Source organism: Bubalus kerabau, chromosome 15 (assembly GCF_029407905.1).
Source record: "Bubalus kerabau isolate K-KA32 ecotype Philippines breed swamp buffalo chromosome 15, PCC_UOA_SB_1v2, whole genome shotgun sequence".
NCBI lineage: Eukaryota > Metazoa > Chordata > Mammalia > Artiodactyla > Bovidae > Bubalus > Bubalus kerabau.
In genome coordinates, this window is record NC_073638.1 from 74,153,714 (window position 1) to 74,173,426 (window position 19,713).

The 19,713-nt window shown below is 39.1% G+C and overlaps 2 protein-coding genes and 1 long non-coding RNA gene across 13 annotated transcripts in view; 2 read left to right on the forward strand and 1 right to left on the reverse strand.

Annotated features, from left to right (window-relative positions):
* Nucleotides 1-10,427, forward strand: part of API5 (apoptosis inhibitor 5) — a 28,346-nt gene extending 17,919 nt beyond the window's left edge. For 2 of the 3 annotated variants that reach the window (XM_055549345.1, XM_055549347.1), the window contains 5 exons: nucleotides 629-722; nucleotides 1,572-1,628; nucleotides 3,367-3,443; nucleotides 3,948-4,084; nucleotides 8,274-10,427. In XM_055549345.1, coding sequence (XP_055405320.1) covers nucleotides 629-722; nucleotides 1,572-1,628; nucleotides 3,367-3,443; nucleotides 3,948-4,084; nucleotides 8,274-8,356 — 448 coding nt within the window. In that variant the 3' untranslated portion in view covers nucleotides 8,357-10,427. The remainder of the gene's footprint in view (nucleotides 1-628; nucleotides 723-1,571; nucleotides 1,629-3,366; nucleotides 3,444-3,947; nucleotides 4,085-8,273) is intronic. The other variant, XM_055549346.1, reaches the window with a different exon arrangement.
* On the reverse strand, nucleotides 4,084-19,473 carry LOC129629342 (uncharacterized). Its single transcript, XR_008703178.1, has 3 exons — nucleotides 19,344-19,473; nucleotides 7,491-7,567; nucleotides 4,084-4,776 (listed from the first exon to the last, which is right to left on the reverse strand). It is a non-coding gene; the product is annotated as an uncharacterized LOC129629342 (long non-coding RNA).
* The window catches only part of TTC17 (tetratricopeptide repeat domain 17), a 126,744-nt gene continuing 126,141 nt past the window's right edge, over nucleotides 19,111-19,713 (forward strand). For 6 of the 9 annotated variants that reach the window (XM_055549335.1, XM_055549337.1, XM_055549344.1 and 3 more), the window contains exon 1: nucleotides 19,112-19,690. In XM_055549335.1, coding sequence (XP_055405310.1) covers nucleotides 19,469-19,690 — 222 coding nt within the window. In that variant the 5' untranslated portion in view covers nucleotides 19,112-19,468. Of the gene's footprint in view, nucleotides 19,691-19,713 lie in introns of all 9 variants that reach the window. The other 3 variants (XM_055549334.1, XM_055549336.1, XM_055549338.1) reach the window with 1 other exon arrangement.

Genomic DNA, 19,713 nt, shown 5'->3' on the forward strand with positions numbered 1-19,713 from the left:
CCTGAAACATTTGACCAGAAGCAAACATCTTAGGAAATTACTCTGAAAGTGAAAAAAAAAACAGTGATGCCACATTGTTAAGCAGAATTTCTGGAAGGCGGCAGGCTGGAGTTATGGTAGCACTTTTCCACACATACTACCTGGAAACAAATTTGAAAAAAAGATTACTCAACATCCTTTGCAAAATTTTGTTTTATTTTTAAACTGGACCCTAAGGTGCAAATGGGTCAAACACCGTCCCTTGTTAGCAGATAAACACAGATTAAGTGACTTGTGTCTGTCACTTGAGCTTCACTTGACTAGTGGAAGAGAAGACTCCAGGCCACCTGATGCTAACCCATGGTTCTGGGTTGTTTCTAACTTAGGTTAACCTTGCAGGTTAATGTAACAAGTTTCCTTAACCCAGTTCCAAAAGTGTTTCCATTGCCAGGTTGAGTGTGGATTTCTTTCAATTTTTGACAAAAACTACTTTTATTTTACTTATTTGTGTATCTCTTATGATCATACATTGATAATTAAAAGGAAGTCCCCTCAAAGTTCACTCTTTATTGGTAAAGGCTGTAGTTTTCTTCGATTTTAAAACAGTTGCAGTGATGATTTGTTCATTAATAAACACTTCTGCGTTTAGGCTGCAGTACTTTGCACGGGGCCTGCAGGTTTACATCAGACAACTCCGCTTGGCTCTCCAAGGCAAAACAGGCGAGGCCTTAAAAACAGATGAGGTGAGAATACTGGCTTATATCTCGTTAGGAAATTTTTATAATAGCCACCATTCATTACAAATTCACACTGAATTCATATATTGAAGTGTACCATTCAACTTTATTTGAACCAATGATTTTAAGTCAAAAGGTTGAAGATACAGTATTAGAAGACTGCATATTTAGCTATATGCTAAGTTATCTAGGAAACTTCTACCATTGTTGAAATGTCTTGAATGTTTCCAAGGTTTGTGAACAGTGTTTTTTACCACACTTTGATACATACTGATCTTTCACTGGGGTCTCATTAGCAGCACATTTTGTTTAAATATTTGTTTAGCAATTGTGACATTTTAAAATTTTACCTTTTTGAAACCCAAACATTAGTTTACATTAAAATTAAAACTATTAAACTACTAATTCTGTACCAAACTATATCTTGTGTTTATGTTGGGATCTTTGGTTTTCCCTGATCTCATCTATTTTGATCAATCTTCATCCTACTTCATCCTAGTCCTAATGAAATATTTTAAGTTTCATTGTGTCTTTCTGTAACATAAACTAATTTATTTTAAAACAACTGATGGGTGCCAATGACCTGTCCCTTACTTGTTTTTCAAGTGAACTGCATTTAACAGTTTAATGTTCTAACCTGTTGAGGGAAGATAAAGATTATTTCCTGTCTTTGCCATCGCTACATTTATTAATAGTTGAGAAATAGGAATAAGCACTAGCTGTAGATATAAGCCAATGAATTTCCTAACTGTAGAAATGATTCTGAAAAAGAAGTGGAATTGAAGTTTTATATGGGAAAGAAATATATCATAAAAGTTACTGGCATTTTAATTTAATGTTGTTTCCCTTTTACAGAACAAGATTAAAGTCGTTGCATTGAAAATAACAAATAATATTAATGTTTTAATCAAGGTAAGTCTTCCTTTCTTACTCAGCCATCCCAACTAACTAGAAAGTTAGTGCAAGGGATATGTCCGTAACGGTCTAGTGAAGGAGAAATACCATTAAGTTGCATACATTTGGCCTTTTAAAGCTTTATGCCTTTTATAATACCAAGTAACATTTTTGTAGCTATTATAATTCGTTTTATTTATTTAAATGTTATTGCAGAAGATACTGTAAACAAAGGGAGGCACGCACAATTCTGACAGACAGCACTGGAGCAGATACATTAGACTCAGAAATTTCACTGACTTAAGCTCTTGTAGTTTTAACGCTATTGGTTCCTTTTGAATGACCAATAAAACCCTGCTTCACTTATACTAAGAATGGACAGTCTTATGTGGTGCATGACATGTTGTCCCATGCTCTTTTCTGTTAATTTGTCTATGTAATAAATTGAGAGTGTTCTACACTGTAGGCTAAGGTGTACCTTACCATTAAGCCATACATACGCTTCAGTTCCGTTCACCCTCCTCAAGTATCTATTAGCCTAAACAAAAAATTATAACCTGAAAGAACAAAAAAGGAATCACAACAAAGAACCCATCATTTGATATCATAGGTTAACGGTATTGTCACAAGTTAACAGTATGGTAGCCAGGTGGGAGAAAGAAATATTTGTCACACTTACAGCACAAAGCCTGACAGTAACAAAATCAGGGCCAGTGGTATGTCTTAAAAGTAGTCTGGTAAAAAGCCCATGGAATACTTACTTTTTATCGGAAGAGAAAGGGAACTTTTCAGAGAAAACAGTGAGATATTAAGGGATGAATTATCAGTGCCAAGAGGAAAAGGGAAAGGGCATTTAAGAGGGAAGAAAACTGACTCACACCTCAAAGAAAATTTTTATAATAGGCTCCATTTATTTCAAATCTTAAATATAAATCATAGTTTGAAATGGTGAATTAATACATTAAAATATGAGATTTTACTTTATTTGAACTGATACCACAAATAAAAGTTGAAGATAATGTTTAGAATACTTTAAACAAATACTAACTGTGAAAGAAACTCAGTTTACTTTTATCAGATGTTACCTATATATAAAAATTAGGGTAAAATGATAAATATAAATTCATCATAGTTTTGAGGGTATAATGAGGATTAGATTATTTCACTTCTGAATTATTTCAGTATTTAAATTTAGCAAATATTTGCATTACCATATATTGATAATTTAGTATTTAAATAATGTGGGTTTTTTCATTATTGGTAATATATAGATATTTGAGGGGGAGAAAAACATGATTACCCAGACCATTAGTTTTGTTCTAGTATTGAACCACTTAAAAATCTGCAATAGCAAATGCAGATTGCACCATTATATTTTCCTTAAAGCACATTAGTGACTGCATCTGTGCAAAAGAAACCACTTGGAGATTTGATTGAAGCTGATAAAGATTGATATTTTGTCCTGTAACCTGAAATGACATTTGAAAAAAGTTAGCTGCAGTTTCTTAAGTGATGTGCACAAAATTCCTAACAAAATAATTAGGTAATATATGTCATTTGTAAACAAAATTGTCCTTGTTTACTTTGCTCTTGCAGTTTTTTCCCTAGGTTATTGTTTTAGTCATTAGCACAAAAGCAAATGGGATGAATTACTTTCCTTTCCTAAGATTACAGATGTGTCTTCCTGTTTCCTATCCTTAATACCACTTCCTATACCACCAGATACGTTAGAAATCTCTTCCTTTTGTTTCTTCAGGATCTCTTCCATATTCCTCCTTCTTATAAGAGCACAGTAACATTATCCTGGAAGCCTGTACAGAAGGTTGAACTTGGGTAAGAAACATTTAAAAGGGATTAAAGTGTTCTAATATTTGATTTATAAATATGAAAAGTCTGAATTCAGATTATTGCATTTCCTGTACAAAATGGTACATTATTAAATGATTCTTAATAAGATGTTAAAATATAGCTATTAGAAGCATGACTTAAATAGAAAATCTAACCTGGTATTTATAAAATAAACTGGCGGAATACAACTCTGGAATTTTCAAACCCTTGTATTGCTGTGGCATAAGACTTTTCTGATAAGTTCTATAAAATGAGTCACTTGTGTATCATCTGTGAAGATACATATTTCAGATTGTTTTGAAGCCTTGTAAATGCCCTTCTGACAATGTCTCCATAACTTTAGCAGAGTTAATTTGATGACATCAGATGTTATTTCCTTTTTTCTGACATGACTATCATCTTTAGGATGTCTTTTGTAACTAATAAATATATTGCTAGCCTCTGATATAAAAGACTTTTTTTTCATTGCTGCTCTTCCTACCATTATAGGCAAAAGAGAGCCACTGAAGATACAACTTCAGGTTCACCTCCCAAGAAATCTTCAGCAGGACCAAAAAGGGATGCCAGGCAGATTTATAATCCTCCTAGTGGGAAATATAGCAGCAATTTGAGCAACTTTAATTATGGTGAGCGTTTCCGTTTGGGTACAAGAAATATGAGAGATTAGGCAGAAACTGTGTTGTGCTTGATTTTAAGTAATAATTGAAGAGTATCATAGCTCTTTCAGGGTCCTTTTTTTGCATTAGCTTGGGGAACTTGAACTGCTGGGAAAACACCTTATCCTGTTCCTTTCTAACTCACCCTTGTGGGTTCACTGAGCTGAGCATGTAACACCAAGAACCTGAAAATTGTATTCAGAGATGCCAATAGGAAAAAAAAAAAAGGAAGGAAGATGACATGAACCATCCATTCCTGATTTTCCCTGTTTTAGCTTCAAAGCAAGAAATGTTGTCCATTCTCCCTCAGGGACAGATAGAGTCCCTGGCAGATGTGGTATTAATGATCCTTCTTGGACCTCGTCAGCCTACTGCTTGCCCTCCCGTTAGTCCTGGGAGGTAGAGTCAGACGGTGAAGCACCGTCTAGCAAAGATGTGTCCTCTTGCAGTCTCCTCCACTGCCCAGAGTGCAGTCCTCCTGTCGACTTCTCACCAGTCCAGTCTCTCCCAGGGCTGTTGAATCAGAAGTGAAGTTTGTCTCATTGGCTTATAAAGTAGAATGAACATAAATATCTAGCAAAGATGTGTCCTCTTGCAGTCTCCTCCACTGCCCAGAGTGCAGTCCTCCTGTCGACTTCTCACCAGTCCAGTCTCTCCCAGGGCTGTTGAATCAGAAGTGAAGTTTGTCTCATTGGCTTATAAAGTAGAATGAACATAAATATCACTGACTCAGATCCTTAATCTTGCTTAAGAAGACAAAGTCTAATATCCAGAACCAAGCATACTTGTAATTGGTCTTGGTCACCAATCAGAATTCTACAGTAATTATTCCCCAAAAAAGTACATTCTGAAGCATATACTCCCTATAATTGTTTCCAGGATGAGATGATTTGACATTAAGTAAATGCCTTCTATGAAGAAGGCAGTGGCACCCCACTCCAGTATTCTTCCCTGGGGAATCCCATGGATGGAGGAGCCTGGTAGGCTGCAGTCCATGGGGTCGCGAACAGTCGGACACAACTGAGCCACTTCACTTTCTCTTTTCACTTTCATGCATTAGAGAAGGAAATGGCAACCCACTCCAGTGTTCTTGGCTGGAGAATCCCAGGGACGGGGGAGCCTGTTGGGCTGCCGTCTATGGGGTCGCACAGAGTCGGACACGACTGACGCGACTTAGCAGCAGCAGCAGCAGCAAATGCCTTCTTAAAATAGCAAAATTCCTCCAATATCCAAGCAAAAAGATTATGAAAAGGCAATTTCAGATTGTGAAATGAACCCTTAAACTCCAATCAGACTCTCTGAGGCAACTTTAGTGTAGAAAAGATCACTGAACTCTTTTACTTACATAATAATAGGTAAACATGCCTCTCTTGGCTTCTTGTCTTACTGAAAAATAGGGATAGCAGAGAGCTTAAAAACTTCAAAAAATATTTATGATAGCATTTTGTAAATGGAAAAGATTCTGTTACTCCATTGCACTAAATATTGTCTGTCCTCTGTCACTTGTATGATTTAATGTGGTATTTATCAAAACCTTTCTTAACATCAGCTGTTCTCTCAGATACCATCTTCATTTGATTTAGATGAATGTAACCAACTATGGAAATACATAGAGAATTGTATTTATTTTCACTTAGGCAAGTCAGTTACTCTGAATGTCCATGAGTATTCTGCCCTGTGACATTCACTGCCTGCCTTAGAATCAGATGATGTAATGCATGTGGAAAAGAGATTTGAAAAATGCAAAGCCTTAGGTTGTATGTGATTTTTTTAATTATCAATATGGGTGGGGCGGGGGGGAGCAGTTTTACCGAAGACAAAAATCAGGGAATTTCCTGGTCATCCTGTGGTTAGAACTTCGACCTCACACTGAGGGCCTGGGGTTCAAACCCTGGTCAGGGAACTAAGGTCCCATAAGCCACACGGCAAGGCCAAGGAAAAAATCCAGGAGTCACTTACAGCTTCAGTTGTTCCTTAGTCAGCAAAGTAACAGAACAGCAAATGCCTGTTAACTGCCTTTTGTGTCTGGTGTTCCTGTACTTTAATACTCCTACAGGAGCAACCTTGTAATCGGAGTGCTTGTCATAAATTGAGTTACAAAGCTAACTAAACTCTGATTGTTCTTATTGGAAAGTAGGAACAAAATTTCTGCTAGTATTTTTATTTGGGGGAGTTGAGATGTATCAGGTTATAAGTATTCTCACAGAAACAATTTGAAGAGTTTTCTTGGATTTCTTTCACCCATTCAGCAGAAAACAGTTCTCAGTATTACAGATGAAAATTAGTTGACCTATCTACCTCAAATTTTTCTACCTTTTTAATGTCCTTTCCTTAGGGAACTGACAGTGGGTCAGGAGGAAAGAGAAACAGTGTTGGGTTTTTTTTCCTGCGATGTCAGTGTTGCGCCAGGACAGAGGGAGAAAAATGTTTTGTGTTGAGTCTTTAATACTTAGACTTTATTACCCATATTTAATCATTGAAATTCTACTTTTCTATGTCAGCCAAACTCAATTTTATTATATCACTGTCTTACTACAGTGACCAAGCCTGCTGCAAAGAAAATAGATTGTGCCAGTGTCATGGGCCTAAACTAGTTCTATGCAGAGAAGGAGCCAGAATTTGTAATTTGTCTTTGAGTCCATGTAGGCATAGACTTTTTTCCTTATCACAGTTTTTCACTTTACTAACCATTGTCTCTATTATTTTCTTTATCAAAAGGTGTTTGTTCCCATAACGTAGTCCAGCTTCCTGGTGCATTTTCAATCAAAGTATTTGCACATACCCATGTTTAGTTCTCCTTCCTGTGGAACAGAGTTCCCTGGTAACCCACAAGTACTAATTCTATATTTTGTGACTTGTGTCCCTCAACTTTTACCTTTTTTGAAAATTAAAATAATTTTTTAAAGTATAATTTTAACTAGTAGCCATATTAGTTTAAGCTTGAAACCATTAAAAAGATCATTAAAGTGATTTTTTGAATATGATAGGTCATGATGGTTTCACTTAAATAGTTGGCATACCAATCAATTTAGAAAAATGTATCATGACATGAGAGGTGACTTTGAATCAGATTCCATTCTGTTGACAGGTAAATGTTGGTTAAGCTCGGGAAAGGTCTAGTTAGTTTTCTAACTCAGTTTCTGGAGAAAAAAAAATAAAGCATCACCCAAAAACAGTAACATAATTCTAGCCATAATGGCAAAAAATGGATTGCAGTACTGACTGGATAGGAATTTTTCAAGCCTCCAACATTATGGATCAAAAATGGCAACAGCAGGTTCTTTTTATTGCTCCTAACAAGATTCCTGCAGTGAGGAAGTTTGAAGGTTCCAATGAGGAGATTGGGTCTCTGGAATTAGAAGTTTGAGACTCTTACTCATTTGTGTATGATGAAAGGTCCAGCCTTGCTGATAATGTCAATCAGTTTTCTTCACTGGAAAGACTCCTCTGGACCTGTGAAACAGACTGACGAGTAAATCAAGGACTCATTCTACCATATGATCCAAGTGACTTGATTTTTCAGCAAGAGATATGCTTAATTTACATCACTAACCCAAACACTGTAATATATACATAACAGCCTTTTTGGCAGCACTCTGAGCAGCTCATACGTAGCTGACAAAGCAGTGAGAAAAGCTGTCAGAATTTGTAACATTATTTTTCAATGTGGTGACCCAAACAGATTACCTTTTCATTGCATTTGAAAGGTACATTTTTCATTCTAGCCTAACTTTTCAGAATTGATCAGTGGTAGTTTAAGATATTTTACATATATGATGGTAACTTTTGAAGGCCTATAGCTTTAATCCATATTAAATATAGACACGTTTATAGTTTCATTAGTTATCTTTGTGATAGGCACCACAATAAAGAACTAAATGTAGTTATCATTAACATTGTCACCTTGAAATATCTTTAATGGGGTACATTTAATTGAGTATATACTATGAATATATTTGGTACCTTGAGATAATGCGCTTTGGCATATATGATGCCCTGGTTTTATGTAAAGATTTGAACTTGTAGATGTGCTCGCAGAATACCATGCTGTTTTTATAGAGCCTACTGCTACATTCAGAGCTTCCAGCTACATTTCTTCTGTGTGTGCTGTCCCGTGAAGTCCTGAACAAGACCTAAACCCTTGTTCGCTTTTTCGTAGAGCAGAGAGGAGCCTTCAGGGGAAGTAGAGGTGGCCGAGGTTGGGGAGCACGAGGAAATCGTAGTCGGGGAAGACTCTACTGAATGAGAAGTCACATTCTTCAGCATTGTCATGAGCTTATATACTTAATTCTACTACTCATTGGATTGCCGGGGGTGTCCCTTTAAAAAGACTGCTGCCTTCAGCTAAAAACTTACTGTTCTTTATACCTTTGTATGTATGATCTACTTTTGTAACAAACCATGGTTGTGTCCAAGGTAAAAACCACAGCGATATTTTTGGATGCTTTGTCTGCAATCTTGACTTGTTTTTGCAATATCATCATTATTCAGACTTCACATTGTGAATCTTTTAAACATCTTGATAATTTGTTATTGAGAGCTATTCAGATCTAAACTGTAATAAAATTCAGTCCATTTCTGATAACTGGTAAAGATCATCAGTGCTGAAAGGTTCCTGACTTTCCTGTCCCCTCTGTCTCCCCCACGCCAACATATGGAGAAGAGTAATGGTCAGACTTAACATTTATTTTCATGGTTATTTAATAAAGCTGCTAGGCAATGGCACAGTATTCCTGAGTGTCAGAAAAACAAAAATACTTAACCAATTTTCTTAAAATGTAGAAATGACATGACATTTTTAGGAAGAAGTAAGTTGCTTTGCACTGCTTACTTAACTCTTCTCCATATGTTGTGATATAAACTTTTGAATATGGGATCTTTCTATTTGCATAGAAATGTGTATGTATAATATACATACATACATGAGCATATATCTGTGTGTGTGTGTGTATATATATATATGCATGCTGTGAAACTTGACTATACAACATAAGTCTTTTTTTTTTTTTTTTAATTCCAGGAACGGGTAGTCTTTGACACGGTGATTATCCTCTTGAGGCTGAATTCATTATTCACTTGTTATTTAGGTTTTCCTCCCAGTAGTGAGGGCTTTTGAGTCAGTTGCACTTACATGATTATTGTTATTTAAAACTAAAAATAAACAAAGGCTGCATTTTCAAAGATAAATTTGAGATCCCTGTTGGAGAAATACAGCCAAAATACTGAATCTGATGTACATACAGGTTTCTGCAGGATAAAATAGAGTAATTTAGAATTTGGGGATTTGATAACCAGGGCAGCCCAGGAAAAGTGACTTGGTAATATAATATACCAATAAGTAAGGGATGCTCTCTCAGTTTGCTTTTGCCACTTTCAAGATTTTAACTTCTCAGGTTATTAATCAAAATTATTGTATAAGTTAGTCAATAGAATCTTTAGGTTAAAACAACAGATGGGGGGTTTGTGGAGTGTTTAATTGTCATGGGCATTTTTAGTAGCATAGGCCCTTTGCTCTGCATTTGAATGTTTCATATATTTTTGTTCCACAATTAATCTTCCCTCCCCAGGTTTGTTATTCAAATCTAATGCCTGAGTGACATTTTCTAGTAGTTTGACCTATTTTTTGAGGAATAGTTTGTGATTCCAATGCAGGTGTCTTCATTACTGTTACCTCTATATTGGGGGAATAGACAAAAAAAAAAAAAAAAAACAGCAACAACCCTTTGTTAGAATTACTGCACATGTTTCTGGGGAAAATGGTTTTTGAAGACTAGAATACAAGTGAGCAAAAGAAGTTGGTCAGCTTGACTATGGAGTGGTGACAATAATCTCTAAACATTCCAAAAGACTATGAGCTGGACTTAAGCTCCCTTGGAATCTGAACCGATATAGGAACGTGGAATTGCCATTTGACAACTGTGACCAGGTAGTCTGGACCTTAGAGTCAGATCAGCCAGTGGCCTAAAGCCATTTCAAGTACAGAAGCTGTTTGGGGACTACATTTATATAAATTTGAACATTAAGTATAATTTTTCCTCTTTTTCTTTTTAATATTTGTAAACTCAGAGCTAAAAAGTGACTTTACTTTCTAAAGTTTGATATTAAGTTGACTGTGTTCCTTCCCTTACCGCCTCATTGTTCCCCTTCCCTTTCCTAAAGCAATAGTGCACACCTTAGGTTATTTTTGCTTTAAAAATTTGAACGAAAAACTTCATGCCATGGATTTTTTTCTTTTGCAAGACACCTGTTTATCACTTTGTTCAAATGTAAATGTTCCCCTATGCTTTTGAAATAAATTTCCTTTTGTAATTTTGTTTTGTGTCTTGTGTTATCATTATGGTAACTTCAGTTTCTTGATATTCATTAACATTTCTTGCTTCTCATGTGCCAAACAGTTTGTCAGACCATGAAAATACAAAGATGGACAAAATACTGCTCTTCTCAAAGAATTCAGTATTGCCAGTTATCTTTAATCTTCAGCCTTTGGGGTTTATTTTTAGAAGCTAATAACCTTCTGAAAAAAGAATTGGGTTTCTATCAAAGCAAAACATCAGATACTTGACAGATCATAATGGAATAATTTCTTCCCTCAGTATGTAAAGCAACTTCTTGATTTGACTACCAGACTTTATTAAAAAGATTTTCCAGCCTTTGTTAAAAAGCACCAAGGAGGGATCAGTACAAGCTACCTAAATTCGCTTAGTGATCACATCCATTCCTATGGCTCTAATACCATCTACGTGCTGAGGACTGCCAAATGTCTATGTGCATCCTTTCTTGCCTGGAGTTTCAGGATAGCCTCCTGATTGATTTCCAAGCTATTACACTTGACTCTATAGCTTGCTCTAAACACAGCAACAAAGAAACATCCACTCTTCTACTTGAAGATGTTCCATGACTCCTTCCTCATTTTAGAATAAAAATCAAAAATTTCTGACCTCAGCTGCTACTCTTATCCTCCACTACCCTGTCCAGTAGCTTCATGCAGGCTAGGCAAAGACACACACTTACCTTGCAATCTGCACTAGCTGTTCCTTTTAGTCATATCTGCCTAACTCCACCGCTTCAACTCCTCAAAGGTCATCTCAAAGAATCCTGTTTAATAGCACAACGCCTGCTTTGTAACCTGCCAAGACTCCAGAATCCACTTACCTACTCTATGTGCTGTGGACCATTTGCCAACTTCTAACAAAATTATATAATTTAAAATATACTGTATTTTTAGTGTCTCCCCCTGGTAAAATATAATGTAGCTAGAATGCCACAAAGGTTAGGGTTTTTATGTTAACTGATAACCGAAAGCACTGAAAACAATGTTTGGTACATAGTAAGGTGTTGGAGAAGACTCTTGAGAGTCCCTTGGACTGCAAGGAGAGCCAACCAGTCCATTCTGAAGGAGATCAGCCCTGGGATTTCTTTGTAAGGAATGATGCTAAAGCTGAAACTCCAGTATTTTGGCCACCTCATGCGAAGAGTTGACTCATTGGAAAAGACTGATGCTGGGAGGGATTGGAGGCAGGAGGAGAAGGGGACAACAGAGATGGCTGGATGGCATCACTGACTCGATGGACATGAGTCTGAGTGAACTCCAGGAGTTGGTGATGGACAGGGAGGCCTGGCGTGCTGCGATTCATGGGGTCGAAAAGAGTCGGACACGACTGAGCGACTGAACTGAACTGAAGCATTCAGTAAGTAGTAACTTGAAGGCAGTGTTTTATCCTGAGGATATAGTAGTGAACAAGATAGGCAAACTTGCATGGAGTTTACATCCTGTTATGCAGAGCCTGATAAGCTGATTTCAGACAGAAGCCTCATGAGGACCCTGAAGCGTTTAAGGTGAATGTCTCTAAGAGCTAGCATAGAAATGGTTAGAAAAAGTTTGTGGAATTCATTTGAGCTGAGTCCTAGATGATGATTTGGAGCCAGCCTAGTGGAGATTTCAAGGAAAGGCGTTTGAAATAGAGGCAATAAAACATGCAGAACACCTGGCCTTAAGAATACCAGTGCTTAGCTTCATAATCCCAGAATTCCTAAACTCATCTGTGGTGAGTTACTTTCAGTAACTCAAGGGACTCTTTCTGATACTGGGCAGGCACCTCTGTCTGGAAAATCTTTGTTCCCTGATTCTCCCTCCTGCACTCACCAGGCTAACATTCCTTTTTCAGGTCAGACGAGATTTCACTCCCCATGGGAAGCCTTTCTGCTCAAGCTGGGTGCAGGGCCACATGGGTGCTCCCTCAGCTCACTATCCTTCCTTCCTATTTTCTCTTCTGATGTGTAGAAAACAGCAAGTGGGATTTAATTCTAGCAAGTGTGATGGAAGCTAAAACTTAGACAAATGAAATCTATCAAAATCCTAAGAAACTCTAGATTTATTCCTAGAAGTTGTATATTTAAAACTAATATAGCCACAAATAAAATCAAGTAAAATTCTGTTCATCATAGATGATAATTGAAACAAGACGAGACAAAGCCAAGATAGACGACTACATACAGTTCCAATTTGTGTTCAAGAAATAATGTTAAGTAGAATTGGAACCAAGAAAAGCAAATAAAAGAGGGAATGGTATTTCTAGAAGAAAAAACTAAAACTTAGTATGCTATAGTGATGGATAAGATCAAAGGGCACAAACTCACTAAATGGTTTGAATAGAATTAACTTGAATTTAATCATGTGCTTAGTCATTCAGTCGTATCCGACTCCTTGCAACCCCATGAAAACAGACTGGTTCCAAATAGGAAAAGGAGTACGTCAAGTCTGTATATTATCACCCTGCTTATTTAACTTACATGGAGAGTACATCAGGAGAAATGCTGGGCTGGAGGAAGCACAAGCTGGAATCAAGATTGTCGGGAGAAATATCAATAACCTCAGATATGCAGATGACACCACGCTTATGGCAGAAAGTGAAGAGGAACTGAAGAGCCTCTTGATGAAAGAGGAGAGTGAAAAAGTTGGCTTAAAGCTCAACATTCAGAAAATGAAGATCATGGCATCTGGTCCCATCACTTCATGGCAAATAGATGGAGAAACAGTGGAAACAGTGGCTGACTTTATTTTTCTGGGCTCCAAAATCACTGCAGATGGTGACTGCAGCCATAAAATTAAAAGATGCTTACTCCTTGGAAGGAAAGTTATGACCAACCCAGACAGCATATTAAAAAGCAGAGACATTACTTTGTCAACAAAGGTCCATCTAGTTAAGGCTATGGTTTTTCCAGTAGTCATGTATGGATGTGAAAGTTGGACTATAAAGAAAGCTGAGCCCCGAAGAATTGATGCTTTTGAACTGTGGTGTTGGAGAAGACTCTTGAGAGTCCCTTGGACTACAAGCAGATCCAACCAGTCCATGCTAAAGGAGATCAGTCCTGGGTGTTCCTCGGTAGGACTGATTTTGAAGCTGAAATCCAATACTTTGGCCACCTGATGGGAAGAGCTGACTCATTTGAAAAGACCCTGGTGCTGGGAAGGACTGAGGGCAGGAGGCGAAGGGGACAACAGAGGATGAGATGGTTGGATGGCATCACAGACTCAATGGACATGGGTTTGGGTGGACTCCGGGAGTTGGTGATGGACAGGGAGGCCTGGTGTGCTGCAGTTCATGGGGTCACAAAGAGTCGGACAAAACTGAGTGACTGAACTGGAACTGGACTGGAGCCACCAGGCTCTTCTGTCCATGCGGATTCTCCAGGCAAGAATACTGGAGTGGGTTGCTATGCCCTCCTCCAGGGGATCTTCCCAACCCAGGGATTGAATCCAGGTCTCCCTCATTGCAGGTGGATTCTTTACCAGCTGAGCCACAAGGGAAGCCCAAGAATACTGGAGTGGGTAGCCTATCCCTTCTCTAGGGGACCTTCCCAACCCAGGAATTGAACCTGGGCCTCCTGCATTACAGGTGGGTTCTTTACCAACTGAGCTACCAAGGAAGCCCAGATTCAATCATTGTCCAGATTCAAGTCAGGACACTGAAAGTTGGGTGTATGTGAGGGAGTAAAAACTGGGGGTGGGGGTGGATATGACCTTTAGTTACTTAGAGACTGAACAGTCACAATACAATCACTCCACAGAAACTCTCGTTCCCAAATGTATTAACAGCTGCAAGAATTTGGGTAAATTAATGGCTGGTAAGTCTGTATCAAGAAAATTCTTTATTTTAAATTGTAGTTGATTTACAATGTTGCGCCTATCTCTGCTATACAGCAAAGTGACTCAGTTATATATATATATATACACATTCTTTTTTTAATATTCTTTTCCATTATGGTTTACCACAGGATATTGAGTATAGTTCTCTGTGCTATATATTAGGACCTTGTTGTTTATCCATTCTGAATATAATGGTTTGCATCTGCCAACCCCAAACTCTCAGTCCAGCCCTCTCCCTCCCCACCACCCCTCTGGCAACTACAAGTCTGTTCTCTGTGTCGCTGAGTCTGTTTCTGTTTTGCATATAAGTTCTTTTGTGCCATATTTTAGATTCCATATGTAAGTAATATTGTATGGTATTTATGGTATTTATCTTTCTCCTACTGACAACTTAGTATGATAATCTCTAGTTGCATCCATGTTACTACTGCAAATGGCATTGTTTTGTTCTTTTCATGGCTGAGTAGCATTCCACTGTATATATATATACATATACACCACATCCTCTTTATCCATTCATATGTTGACGCACACTTAGGTTGTTGCCATGTTTTGGCTATTGTGAGCAGTGCTGCCATGGGGTGGGGAGGCATGTATCTTTTTGAATTATAGTTTTGTCCAGGTATATTCCCAGGAGAGGGATTGCTAGATCATAGCATTAAAAAAATCCTGTTTTTAGTTATCTGAACTCCATACTGTTTTCCCTAGTAGCTGTATCAACTTATATTCCCACCAACAGTGTAGGAGGGTTCCCTTTTCTCCATACCCTCTCCAGCATTTGGTATTTGTAGGCATTTTAATGGCAGCCATTCTGTTGGTGTGAGGTGATACCCCACTGTAGTTCTGATTCGCGTTTATCTGATAATCAGTGCTGTAGAGCATCTTTTCACATGCCTACTGGCCATCCATGTGTCTTCTGTGGAGAAATGTCCGTTAAGGTCTTCTGCCCCTTTTTTGATTGGGTTGTTTGTTTTTTGTTGTTGAGTTGTAAGGGTTGTTTATATATTTTGGAAATTAAGCCCTTGTCTGTCCCATCACTGTCACACATTTGCAAATATTTTCTCCTATTCCATACGCTGTCTTTTCGGCATTTGGGGGTTTTTTGTGCGATTTTTTATGCTTGCATCAGGAAAATTCTTTTGAGGCTGACAATCATAATATGCTCAGAGCAGCCCTGGTGTCACTGTGAGTTAGAATCCAGAGCTGATTTGACACTTGGTCTCATCCAAAGTAGTCCTCGTGCTTCAGACTCCCTGACAAACTACTGACAAACTATTTCTAAATGAAATTACTGTATTTATAATTTCTAGTGAAATTACTACTTAGGTATCCTCTGTCTCCCTGTTGAAACTCTTCTTCACTTTGCATACAGCTGTTGGGAGATATACCTATATAGCCCTTCCTCTGTGACTAGCCTCCCTTCCTAGTACAGAAATTCACCCTTTCAACCCCCACCAATTCAAAATCACTAAAGGAATTAACTACACGTAGTAGGCTGCAGTCCATGGAGTCGCAAAAAGTCGGAAACGACTGAGCGACTTCACTTTCACTTTTCACTTTCATGCGTTGGAGAAGGAAATGGCAACCCACTCCAGTGTTCTTGCCTGGAGAATCCCAGGGATGGGGGAGCCTGGTGGGCTGCCGTCTCTGGGGTCGCACAGAGTCGGACATGACAAGCGACTTAGCAGCAGCAGTAGCAGGCTGCCAATAGTTCCTTCTATTCCTAACCAAACATGCTGCTTCACCTATCAAGATGAGTCTATTTCCATTTCCCCTTAAATCTGGGCTAGCCTTGTTACGTTCTTTGATCAATAGAATACAGAAGTGACCCTTTGCCAGTTCTGGGCCTGGCCCTCAAGGAGCTTCTACTTTCACTCTTTGGGAGCCTTGAACCACCATGTAAGAAATCTCTGTAACTACTGGGACTGAGAGACAGAGGCCCGGACAACCCTAGCCATTTCAGTTATTCCAGGTGAGCACTAGACATGAGTGGAGGCATTGGGGAACATTCCAGCCCCAGCCGAGGTCCCAGCTGAATGCAGCCTTATGAGTGACCCCCAACTAACAGCAGGAGGAGCAGAACTACCAGCTGAGTCCAGCCAAACACACTATGAAATATAATAAATCATGGTCTAAAGCTTAAAATTTATGCCACAAAGATTTACGTTGGTTCACCATGAAGCAAAAGATAATCAGCAGAATTTAAACCAGGGTGTTATAATAACTCTCTCAGGAATATTTATATCTTAAGTATTTTCTCTAAGAAATAAAAAAGTACAGATCCTTTGCAACATTCAGATAAAGTGGCCCCAGGGAGGAAATGAATAATTCAGCAAGATCATTTTACCATTGTCCAAGTCTCAGCTTAAAAAGTCTATAATTTATGATAGTGACAAAGGGCATATTTGCTAAAATATTTTATGTTGAAAGGCCAAATTACATGCAGTTATGAGCTTTTGGACAGGGAGGCCTGGTGTGCTGCGATTCATGGGGTCACAAAGAGTCAGACACGACTGAGCGACTGATCTGATCTGATGAGCTTTCCTATCATTTGTTCAACTAAGAATTGAATCACAATTTACAGATTATTAGCAACTTTGATAACTACCATCTTATATTTCCAAAGGTTTTATCTAACCATAAAGAACAAATATGTACTTAAAATGGAAAAAGAAATATCAGGTCTTAGGATAAAAAGAAGGGTAACAAGTGATCTGGGCTTCCCAGGTGGCGCTAGTGGTAAAGAATCCACCTGCCAATGCAGGAGACATAAAAGAGGAGGGTTCAATCCCTGGGTTGGGAAGATCCCCTGGAGGAAGGCATGGCAACCCACTCTAGTATTCTTGCTTAGAGAGTCCCACAGACAGGGGAGCCTGGTGGGCTGCAGTTCATGGAGTCCCAAGAGTTGGATATGACTGGAGCGACTGAGCATGCACACAAGTGATCTATTTGATGTCAAAAATTGGCAGCAACAGTTTTATTTGAGTTAGAATTTTTCATTGTTTTCTTCACATAAAATGGGAAAGCTACCTTTTGGGGAGTATAAAAATGAAATAAACTAACCACTTAAGTATCAAGCTTTATAGAAGATAAAAATAAAAACACATTTCCTATACTGCCCCCAGATACTTCCAGTCTAGCTGGTTGAAGGAAGAACTACTCAAGAGTTTAGCTGTTCAAAATGTACAAAGTAGTATCATAAAGAAACCTGATATTGTCGCATTAGTGTTACAGAATTCTGAGGAAGCAAATAGCAGTAGAGAGATTTTTTTCTACAATTCAGGATTTAAGCTGTACCTTAAATAATATATATATATATATATATATATATATATATATATATATTTTTTTTTTTTTTTCTTTTAAAGAGCAAGGAAAGTTGCTTTTTGCTCATCTTGTTCCTAAAGGCAGGAAATAAGATGAGCAAAAGCACTTCTAAGGGTTGCTGTGATGCTCAAAACATAGTTCAGTAAGACTAGATGAGTGGGACTTGGCAGTCAGAACCTGCGACAGGCAGAATTCTAAGATGACTCCCCAATGATCCTTCTTGTTGTTCAGTCGCTAAATCGTGTCTGACTCTGTGCGACCCCACAGACTGTAGCCCACCAGGCTTCTCTGTCCACGTGGGATTCTCCAGGCAAGAATACTGGAATCAGGGTAGTCTGCTTGGCCCACAGTTTGGTTCACTAGAAGGAAGTGCTTCTCAAACTTTTATGTACATACCAGTCATGTGGGGTTCATGTTAAAGGGGAAAACCTGCTGGAGACATAGATAAGAGCCAAGAATGTGCTTTTTTAATAAGCTCCCAGGTGATGCCAGTGCTGCCAGTCTCCAGATCTACACCCATGATGTTCAGTAAGGTAGCCACTAGACATGTGGAGCTAGTAAGCTCCCAAAATCTGGCCAGTCCAAATTTAGATGAGCTGATAGGTGTCATTCAGAAAACTAAGATCATGGCATCCGGTCCCATCACTTCATGGCAAATAGATGGGGAAACAGTGTCAGACTTTATTTTTTTGGGCTCCAAAATCACTGCAGATGGTGACTGCAGCCATGAAATTAAAAGACGCTTACTCCTTGGAAGGACAGTTATGACCAACCTAGATAGCATATTAAAAAGCAGAGACATTACTTTACCAACAAAGGCCTGTGTAGTCAAGGCTATGGTTTTTCCAGTGGTCGTGTATGGATGTGAGAGTTGGACTGTGGAGAAAGCTGAGCACGGAAGAATTGATGCTTTTGAACTGTGGTGTTAGAGAAGACTCTTGAGAGTCCCTTGGACTGCAAGGAGATCCCACAAGTCCATCCTAAAGGAGATCAGTCCTGGGTGTTCATCGGAAGGGCTGATGTTGAAGCTGAAATTCCAATACTTTGGCCACCTGATGGGAAGAGCTCATTTGAAAAGACCCTGATGCTGGCAAAGATTGAGGGCAGGAGGAGAGGGGGACGACAGAAGATGAGATGGTTGGATGGCACCACCAACTCAATGGACATGAGTTTGGGTAAACTCCTGGAGTTGGTGATGGACAGGGAGGCCTGGCGTGCTGCAGTCCATGGGGTCGCAGAGTAGGAAAGGACAGAGTGACTGAACTGAACTGATAGGTGTAAAATACCTACCGATTTCGAAGACATGGTACAAAAACAAATACTTCAGTAGTTTCTATAGATTTCACAATGAACTAATAATATACTGCATATAGTGGGTTAAATAAAATGTTGGTTATCTCAATTTTTTTTTTTAATTATGTTGTGGCTCACGGCTCACGTTATGTTTTTACGTTTCTACTGGACAGCGCTGTCCTAGACTAACAATCCTCCCAATTGTGAAGCTCCCCCTATTGTGAAATTTTCAGAATAAAAGAGAACCTATTCCTTCCCTTAGGTGTTTCGAAAGCATATCTTTTACTTCCCAACCATTAGAAACAAAAATAATCTTTTTAAAAGTAACAATACATATATGCTCTGAGTCCTCTCATTTTTGCTGAGGCTCCACCTGGAACACTTTTCTCTCCCTCTGGTTCCCACGCTACAAGATCGTATCGCGCACCACAAGAAAACAATAATAAAAAAGCGGTCTCCGACCTGAAGCCAAACTGGGACAGGGCCTAAGCCATCGCTTCCGCGTCACCCAAACAGAGGCGGAGGAAGCCGCTTGTCAGCCGGCGGCACCCCTCGGCTCCTCCTCCTCTAGCGTCGACCTCCCCAAGATGGCGAACGGCAGGGGCTCACTTCCGCTTCCGGTGCGAGTCGCCGGGCCGGGGGGGGGCAAGATGGCGGTGGCAGTAGGGGTCCGCGGCCGGTGCGAGCTGCCGCCGTGCTCCAGTCCAGGCTGGTTTCTCAGCTTGTCCGCCTTGCTGAGTGTGGCAGCTCGAGGGGCCTTCGCCACCACGCACTGGGTCGTCACGGAGGACGGGAAGATCCAGCAGCAGGTAGCAGCCAGGGTGCCCCTCTC